At 44.0% G+C, this 10009-nt stretch overlaps 1 protein-coding gene and 1 long non-coding RNA gene across 6 annotated transcripts; one reads left to right on the top strand and one right to left on the bottom strand.

The window, feature by feature from the left end:
• The first annotated feature begins 172 nt into the window (after positions 1 to 172).
• Positions 173 to 9435, top strand: LOC135246459 (inner centromere protein A-like). Of its 5 annotated transcripts, none has more exons than XR_010327693.1 (6): positions 700 to 848; positions 7834 to 7855; positions 8000 to 8245; positions 8453 to 8604; positions 8918 to 9183; positions 9320 to 9435. XR_010327693.1 is itself a non-coding variant. In XM_064319914.1 (6 exons), the coding sequence occupies exons 3-6, from the start codon at positions 8207 to 8209 to the stop codon at positions 9407 to 9409; spliced, it is 426 nt and encodes a 141-aa protein (XP_064175984.1). In that variant the 5' UTR covers positions 707 to 848; positions 7834 to 7855; positions 8000 to 8206; the 3' UTR covers positions 9410 to 9435. The 5 variants fall into 5 exon arrangements, 3 of the variants coding, with proteins under 3 accessions (XP_064175986.1, XP_064175984.1, XP_064175985.1); XR_010327692.1 differs by having other exon boundaries at positions 701 to 848; positions 8453 to 8658; positions 9039 to 9183; XM_064319914.1 differs by having other exon boundaries at positions 707 to 848; positions 9039 to 9183.
• On the bottom strand, positions 3120 to 4751 carry LOC135246458 (uncharacterized). The gene is made up of 2 exons (XR_010327691.1): positions 3576 to 4751; positions 3120 to 3486 (listed from the first exon to the last, which is right to left on the bottom strand). It is a non-coding gene; the product is annotated as an uncharacterized LOC135246458 (long non-coding RNA).
• Positions 9436 to 10009: the final 574 nt, after the last annotated feature.

Genomic DNA, 10009 nt, shown 5'->3' with positions numbered 1-10009 from the left:
ATTCATGAGCTCATGAATGACTACAGTTAAAATGTGTGTACATAATTGAACTTCATTCAGTAATTCAGAAGCAGGTCCAGCCTCCAGGATTGGGGTCTCCACCCATTTTGTTCTGACAATTTAATGGGTGGAGACCCCAATCCTGGAGGCTGGACCTGCTTCTGAATGTATATTTACACAACCTGCCATTCATTCATTCATAAGTATCTGGTTTTGTTCTTCAGGAAATGGATTCTGCTAGTGAAAGCACCAGGAAAAGCACTGCGTTACTTCCTATAGAAACACCCAAAATGCACGTGGACATTGGCCCGTTCCTGGATATCTGTCTTGCATCAAACCGCCCATCGACAGGTACCTGCTTCCTGCTACTGGTGTTACGATGGCCATTCTTCAGGGGTGAGGAGAACATCCTGTCATGCAGTTATGTTGAAATTCCTAAAATGATCCTCATATTCTTTGGATTTAGGAGAGGCTTCTTTCAATAAAATAAATGAGATGAAGGACAGTGTCTCCTCACTGAAGTTCATCACCAGCATACTCCTTCAAGCTGAGCTGCACATTCAAGCCTATTCAGAAACGGTAACAACTTTACTTTTTACACTGTGCTATTTACTGTTGTGTGTTCAGGAATTCTCGTGTAAGATAGGACTGCATGTGATCAGAAACATCAGCAAATGAACAACTCCAGTGACCTTTGACCTTCAACCCTGATTGTTTCTGTTCTGATCATCAACATCTTGCCACAGAAATGGCAGCCAGGCTCTGTGTTCCATCAGACAGCAAAGATGGTCATGTCCATGACACCGGCTTTGGATGTGCTCATGATTTCGGTCTTTATCTGGAGAAGAGTAAGCATTTCTTTCATTATTATCAGTGCTAAGTGTCGCACAGTTTTCAAAACATATTGTACTGTATAAAGACTGTACCTTCTGTTAGGATATTTTGCCCTTATTCGTGGAGTCAAATGCAGGACGATGAAGAACACGCTGACAAAGTTTCCTCAGAGGATTTGTGGTTTAATTCAATGCGCAAGGGAGAGACAGACCCAGCACACTCGGGCGCTGCGCTGAGAGAATCTCTGCCGATCACGCTGTGTGGTGTCTGGATATACAGTTTTGCAGTCATACATATCAAAAGGTTGAGTTAAGTGGCGGGCCGGAGACAAATGGTCTTGTCCCTTCCTGGGGACCCTCGCAGCCATTTAGCATAGGAATGTGACATCCTTGCCGCAGACACTAGAGGTGTTATACTGAGACACACTACAGAGGGGCTAGACACAGAGGAATGCAAACTACAGACACAGTAATGGCAGAAACGGAAACACAATACAATACATATAACATATATGTATACTAAATAAAACTGGGAACCTATCAGTCCCCCATTTTGTATTTGGAAATATGGTGTCAAACGCCATATTCCCCATAACCTATTCATGCCTGTACCCCCAGCGAGCAAGCACATGGCGACAGTGGCAAGGAAAAACTCTCCTAGAGTAAAGGGGAGAAACCTTGAGAGGAACCAAGGCTCAGCGGGGGGAACCCATCCTCCTTGGGTTGGCCTGTGTGCATGCTAATTACCAGAAAAATGAAAATGTTACATACCCACACACATTGGAAAAAATGACCCATACAATACATACAAACAACCCCACCCCAAGGGACAGTAATTACTATTTTTAAGCCATTGGGTCACAGTTGTTACCTTTTATCTGCATTGTGGTGTTAGGGTTCTACACCCAGCTATCAAGTGCTGGGACAGAGATGTTAGTGGTGACATCAGGAGTGACCAGAATAGAGCTGATAGTGGTAGGAGTGTCAGTTGGATTAGTGCAGTTGGAAGTGTTAGGCAGTAGTTTGGTTAGAAAGTAGTCCTCCTTTTGTCACCAATATTGTGCCTGTTGCTAACAGGTTTCAGCCCAATCTCAATTATTAACATTTATTTTATAACCAAAAATGGCATTTGCTGTGGACCCAGTGGCTCCCTCCCATCATGCGATATCCTTATGTTTCCTAATTATATCTAATATATATAATTTTGTTACAAAGAAAACCTAACCTAACCTGAAGCATTTTACACCAGTGATGAATGATTATGTGAGAGTGTCTGATGGATACAGTCACTCGGGCAGGCAGAGGCTCTCTTTCAGAGCAATTCAAAATTTTAGGTCATGTGCCAGGCTTCTCTAGAGGGCTGCATGTAAAACTTAGGTCCACTATACAATTTAGGGCATGTGCCAGGCTTCTCTGGAGGGCTGCATGTGCCTCACCTCTTAGATGAAGGGCATATCCGTATATGGCCTTCCGAGTGGGACAACCATCTTCCCCCAGTCCTGCAACCTTTTTATCCTAATTAATATAAAACTTTTCCCATATTTTAATTGCCTCCTCCCAACCTATTCCTGTATCAACCCACACTCTCAGACTATATACAACATTACAATATAATGACAAAAATATCCAACATGACAACATAATGATGAAAATGTCGCTGTGAAGTCATCCCAAATCCAACTGCAGCTTGCAAGATTGGTGCACATTCTTGTCCTGGAAATGTGTCTGAATGGAGACACGGAAAGAGAGATAGCCCCCAGGGGCTATAAGGGTAGACGGGGATTATTGTGCCCCATGTTGAGTCTCACCCTTGTATTTCCTTAACTATTGAATGCGGAAATGCCTGTAATGTAATGTAATGGAACCACACCGGAGTTCCAGTCACTGGAAGCAGCTGATGGAATCGTGAGCCTGTGTGGTCCAGACCAAATTTTGCCGATTATGTTTTTCACCAGGACCTTGTCTCCAGGTTCAACCAGGCATTTCTTTGTCCTCAGCCGGGTCAGGTCCAGTTCTGTGATCCTGTGAAACACACTTAGGACAAAAGCCTGCAATGTTTACCTAAACGGTCACCCATTACATGCAATTTCCCGCCAATACACTACCCACCAGGAGTCCTCATGGGTCAACCTGTAAGAATTTCAAAGGGTGAAAGCAAATGTTAATTACTCAGTGTTAATTACTCAGTCCCGCTTTCACGGAGAGGAGCACGGCTGGTGGCTGCGTCACCCAGTCTCATCCTAAAATGGAGAACAAATGATTAGTTAGTTGGAATTGATTAGTTAGTTGTTTTTTTAATATTTTTTTTTTAACCAATGTTATTTTCTTGTACCAGTCCCCCATTTTGTATTGGGGGCTACTGCACTAGTCAGGAGTCTCCTACAAGTTCAAAAGTCACACACCATTTTAAAATCCTTATGCCTCCATCTCTGGTGTATTTACACGGCCTTGGTTGCAACCCCACAGATCACCCACAGGTACATCCACAGTATTAACAAAAGTCTTATGCAAGGTGCTACTTTGAGAAGTAAAAACGATCCATTACCTCAGTGTCAGCTTGAAGCCAACATTGCTCAGCGTGTATTTTACATGAGAAACTGTGGAAAGGATGGTGTTAGGATCTGCCACTAGGGGTCAATCATATGTGTGCTACCTTTTTTATTTATTTATTTATTTATTTATTTATTTATTTATTTATTTATTTATTTATTTACTGTTACTCCCTTATCTTGGGCTCATAACCTTTTTTTATTTATTTATTTACTGTTACTCCCTTATCTTGGGCTCATAAATTAAGAATATTTAGGGGCTTGTGGTGTCCACGTCCTTATGCTATTTGAACGAAACCTCAACACCTGATGCAATGGGGGCCGACGTATCCTATTCTGAGGTTTCAAGCGATTTAATTAATCTAACGAGTTCGTCTTTTGACATGTCTTGGAGCTGGCTACCTCGTTCTGACTGACCTTCATTTCTGAATTCGCACTCACGTGCCCAATGTCCGAGTTTGTGACATTTTCTGCACCGGTTATTCCAGATCTGCATGCCTGGGCAACGTGTCCATATCTGTGACAGAGCTTACACGGGGTCTTTCTCCCTCCGAGACAGTCCGCCTGGCTATCCCCCGATCTCCCACAGTTGCTGCAAGGAGCTATCTCCTGTACCGGAGCCATGTGGAGGGGTGCTTTATTGTGAGAATGTGATCTCAGACCTGATCTTGCGCCCCCTTTGTTTACACCACTATGATATTTATTTAAACATGCAGCCCACGAAATTAAGTCGCTACAATCCTTCGGTCGAAAACTAGCCTCACCCACTGTATCTCGGTATAAAGCTACACTTCCCTCGAGTACATTCATCAGGAAATCGGGGTTATCTTTACTTGGATTGTCACCTGCATTACCATATGTGGAGTACAAACTGTATTTCTCGTCAATATACCTATCAAAAGGTTCATCTTCGCGTTGGTGGCGGGTAAGATATAATGAATACAGATTGGAACCTGTACCTAGAGCTTGATAAACTGTCTTCCTGAAATTTTCCATTGCTTCCTCCATCTCAAGCGTGGATGTGAAGCGGACAGATGCCCATGCAGAGTTATTAAATTCCCCTACTCGCTCCATACTGCACTTGGACATTTTGCCTTTGTTAACACATAAACGTCGAAAGCATGTAATCCCCCACCGTCATGTACTGTGCTATTTTCTCCCAAAACGCCATGTTCGGGTCATCTCTTTTGAGATCGGGTAATTCCCGAACCATACTACGCAAATCAGAAGGACTTAGTGTGGTGTATGTTTGATTTGTGTTATAATACTTGGCTGCCCCTCACTCCGATCCGGATTCGGAATCGAGTCTACTGCTATGGGGGCCATTGGAGGACTAGGCTCTAGAGATATATCATCCATAACTTGTGAATATGGGGAATATGTACAAATCCTCCTGTACCTTAGCTAACAGTTTGTTTTTGCTGTCTAGTTCGCTACGACACCTTTGCAGCTCGTCTATTTCACTACGGCAGCGCTCCAGCTCTCCCTCATATTGTTTGAGTTTGTGTGCTGCGCTCTTATATGCCATCACTACGCACATTGCTGCATATTTACCTTTCTCTTTATTATTTTTCTGTTGGGACCAACATACATTCAGTGCCTTCTCTGAAATTACCCCGGAATCATTTTTGCTAGGGAATGGGGGATTAGTTCTCATTGCTTTCCCATATCTTTTAACCATAGCTTTGAATGCCGCTGCCATTAGATCCCCGCATAAAACCTCTTTCTCCGTCATCATTCCCGTAGTTGGTAGCCCTTCAGAATTACGCAGATTAGCTATTATGAGCTGTTAACTACACGAAAGGAAAATATGCGCTTTTACGATTCTCTTATATTATATGGGTGATATATACTATATTGTGTACACATATAACAAACATATCACGTAGGCCTAACACAACAATACATTATTCTGTAGACATTACAACACTGATGGAGCTCCGAACAAAACAACATTGAGTGCACTTTCTCACATTCACTCGCATTGGTAAACAACCAAGGTTCTCTTCTTGCACACACTTTGGCACGCAGCCCAGTTTTTCACAATTCGCAGTGTTACTCCGAAACACTTAGGCTACTAACAGCAATCAGCAACACCAAAACTTGTCCAACAAATTATTACACAGACGCTCCCTCGTCTGATGTGTTCTGACCCAAAACGACACAAACAGGAAATATCACACGTTACTGTTTTAAGGAAGGTGGACGCTACTTCGCCCGTGAGCCCGACGTGGCTCGAAACGTGTCCTTCTGCCAAATACCGACACACGTTACTGTTTTAAGGAAGGTGGACGCTACTTCGCCCGTGAGCCCGACGTGGCTCGAAACGTGTCCTTCTGCCAAATACCGGCACATGTTACTGTTTTAAGGAAGGTGGACGCTACTTCGCCCGTGAGCCCGACGTGGCTCGAAATGTGTCCTTCTGCCAAATACCGACACACGTTACTGTTTTAAGGAAGGTGGACGCTACTTCGCCCGTGAGCCCGACGTGGCTCGAAACGTGTCCTTCTGCCAAATACCGACACACGTTACTGTTTTAAGGAAGGTGGACGCTACTTCGCCCGTGAGCCCGACGTGGCTCGAAACGTGTCCTTCTGCCAAATACCGGCACACGTTACTGTTTTAAGGAAGGTGGACGCTACTTCGCCCGTGAGCCCGACGTGGCTCGAAACGTGTCCTTCTGCCAAATACCGCACACGTTACTGTTTTAAGGAAGGTGGACGCTACTTCGCCCGTGAGCCCGACGTGGCTCGAAACGTGTCCTTCTGCCAAATACCGACACACGTTACTGTTTTAAGGAAGGTGGACGCTACTTCGCCCGTGAGCCCGACGTGGCTCGAAACGTGTCCTTCTGCCAAATACCGGCACACGTTACTGTTTTAAGGAAGGTGGACGCTACTTCGCCCGTGAGCCCGACGTGGCTCGAAACGTGTCCTTCTGCCAAATACCGGCACACGTTACTGTTTTAAGGAAGGTGGACGCTACTTCGCCCGTGAGCCCGACGTGGCTCGAAACGTGTCCTTCTGCCAAATACCGGCACACGTTACTGTTTTAAGGAAGGTGGACGCTACTTCGCCCGTGAGCCCGACGTGGCTCGAAATGTGTCCTTCTGCCAAATACCGACACACGTTACTGTTTTAAGGAAGGTGGACGCTACTTCGCCCGTGAGCCCGACGTGGCTCGAAACGTGTCCTTCTGCCAAATACCGGCACACGTTACTGTTTTAAGGAAGGTGGACGCTACTTCGCCCGTGAGCCCGACGTGGCTCGAAACGTGTCCTTCTGCCAAATACCGGCACACGTTACTGTTTTAAGGAAGGTGGACGCTACTTCGCCCGTGAGCCCGACGTGGCTCGAAACGTGTCCTTCTGCCAAATACCGACACACACGTTACTAAACAGACGCTCTTCTTGGCGTAGTGGACCCGACGTGGTCCGGAACGTTACGTGACTTCACCCAGCACGCAGACGTTACTAAGGAAAGTGGACGCTACTTCGCCCGTGAGCCCGACGTGGCTCGAAACGTGTCCTTCTGTCAAATACCGACACACGTTACTAAACCGACGCGTTTCTCAGCGTCGAGGACCCGACGTGGTCCGGAACGCTGGCGTGCTCTACTTCAGCACGCAGACGTTACTGAACAGATTGACGCTCCCGCGTACTCTGTTAATACTGCTAGCACTACCACATTAAAATGACGTCAACATTAAAAGACAAACTCATTATCAGTTGTTACATCAAAGTCCCGTCCACGTAACTATTTCTTAAAATACAGAACAGGAGTCACTTCCAAATTGCACCAAGGAAAATCAACGCCTAATGAAGGTGGTAAGTTGTGTTTAATAAAAGATACTCACCTTCTTGTTGATTCTCGTTGTTTCAAGTGGAAGATATTTCCTGTCCCTTCGTGGTCGCCAAAACTGTTAGGATATTTTGCCCTTATTCGTGGAGTCAAATGCAGGACGATGAAGAACACGCTGACAAAGAGGATTTGTGGTTTAATTCAATGCGCAAGGGAGAGACAGACCCAGCACACTCGGGCGCTGCGCTGAGAGAATCTCTGTCGATCACGCTGTGTGGTGTCTGGATATACAGTTTTGCAGTCATACATATCAAAAGGTTGAGTTAAGTGGCGGGCCGGAGACAAATGGTCTTGTCCCTTCCTGGGGACCCTCGCAGCCATTTAGCATAGGAATGTGACATCCTTGCCGCAGACACTAGAGGTGTTATACTGAGACACACTACAGAGGGGCTAGACACAGAGGAATGCAAACTACAGACACAGTAATGGCAGAAACGGAAACACAATACAATACATATAACATATATGTATACTAAATAAAACTGGGAACCTATCACTTCTATTGACCAAGATTCTCTGCCTGCTTGACTTTTTTATTAAGCAAAATATTCTATTCTTATACCTCCATTCTATTATATTTTCCTTTTCCAGCTTAAAAGCAGGACCAATCAATGTGAGTTTATTTATTTTATTATATTGTTTGATTAACTACCATCTATTTCCTTCTGTAACATCTTTTATGTAGATCTTAGGGCCAGATTACCATGTGCTAGAATCTCATGTAGTCTCATTCTTCCTTTCTATTTTGATTTCTTAGTGACCAACAAGGAATTTTTTGAGCAGTTTGCTCAACACATGGATGAGAGTCATGTGAAAATTTCAGCCCTGAATAAAAAGTAAGCTACAGATGAATTTTATCCACATGTAAAGTATTTGCCTCAGGAGAGCTTGTATTTGCTATAATCCATGTGTTTGTCCATTTTACATTAGAGACACTAAAGAAAAAATTAGAAGAATCGAAAGAATGCTTTCTTCCTCCCATCGTAATAACTGGAACCTGAAGGTGAGAAACAGAAATTAGTAATTGGCAAATTTCCCAGAATTGTATGAATACTGCTCGATACTGTCATACTGTAGATGAGTGTGATTAATTTCAGTTACTTTCAGAATGTGAAGCTTTAATGGAATCTATGGATAAAGTAGTGCACTGCTGTTTGTGCAACAGCTTATATTAGAAATGTGTATTTACGCCATTTTATATTTCATAAAGGCAAGTGTCAGAGAGCTGCAAAGGAGATGCATGAATATGTGTGAAGAGAGAGATGCACTTGACTTGATGCTGGAGGAGAGAGAGAAAAGTGCTGATCTGGAGCAGGAGGAATTTAAGAAGACATTTCAAGAGAAAGAGATGGCTCTACAGCAGTGAGTACCAAGCAAGACTTTGTTGAGGGAAACCAAATATGACATCTAAATAAGGTAACCATGGCAATGGGAGAGTGAGGCTTCATGAACTCCATTATAGGTGGGACTACCGTGTGCTGTTAGTCATTGACATTGATATGAACCAATCTATCAAGTTTGGTCTCCATAGCAGACCACTTTGGCTGGATCAATTTTTATCAGCTGTTAATAACTCATAATAGTTAACAATGGACAGACACTTAACAGAAAGCTTAAATTGTACTTGAATGATGAAGCTTTTGATTATTTTTTAACGTGCTGGAATCCTGTACAGGATAGATGAGTGTCACATGGTACACACCTCCATGTGCTGTGAGCCGGTTTATAAAAAGCGCACAAGTTACTGCTGGCTCCAGCACAGTGTAAGACTGAAGCTGGTGTGCTTCGTGCTGCAGGAAGCTGGGGCAGCTTGAGCAGGACTGGAGAGAAAAGCTGAAAAGAGTGATGGAGGAGAGGAGCGAGCAGGAGCAGCGTGTGAAGAAGGAGATCCAGGCTCTGCTCCTTAAGCTGTTCAAGACTGAGCAGCTGCACCAGACCCAGGTGAGCACATCCAGCGAGTACCAATGCACCACTCTATCCTCTCTACAGTCAGGTCTGTCTCCTATTATAGGATTGCATACATATGTGTGGGTCTTAGGAACACCTTTAATCTCCATGTTCTCCTATTCCATTGCAGATATGTGACTATGAGGTCAAGTACAGGGACTCACTAAAACTGGTGTCTGTGCTGCATTGTCAAATCGAGGAGCGTGAGGTGAGAGGCTGAAATGGAGGTCGGCAGGAAGATCCGCTATTAAAAATAAAATAAATCAAATAATACGCTTTTGGAGGTTCATTTAACATGGCACCAAAGCGAGTTAAAGCAGCATCAGAGAGAGACATCAGAGACGATCCAGAGGGAAGTGGAAGAAGAGAAGAAATAAGAAGAGGAAAAGAACACAATAAAGGAGGGTGGGAAGAGGCAGGAGCTCCAGGGAGTGACACAGATGAGAAAAACAGCAGGAGGATTGGGTTATTTAAGCATAATGTCAGAGGAAAGGGAATATTCACACTGCATTTATCTCCTGAGCTGAACCTCTCCTGGTCAAAATCCCTGTTATGACACTACTTGGGGGCCTGGATGGATGACCTCGATCATCTACACTGCATTTTGATAAACACGGGCTCTTAATTTTCTCAGCTAATTTAATACCTCAGGCCATAATCTGTACAAACTCTGTGATTATTTGCTTTAACAGATTCCTATTTAGCCTGTCTTTAACTGTTGATACCAGGCTAGTATAAACCATTTTATCATCAATGTTTCAGTCTTTTTACTTTACTTGCTGTATATTGGGAGGCTCAGGCTTGCTCTAGCCCATTTTAA

The sequence above is a fragment of the Anguilla rostrata genome, unplaced genomic scaffold, assembly GCF_018555375.3.
Source record: "Anguilla rostrata isolate EN2019 unplaced genomic scaffold, ASM1855537v3 scaf0347, whole genome shotgun sequence".
In the NCBI taxonomy this organism is placed as follows: Eukaryota; Metazoa; Chordata; class Actinopteri; order Anguilliformes; family Anguillidae; genus Anguilla; species Anguilla rostrata.
This window is presented reverse-complemented; position numbering and strand designations above follow the sequence as displayed.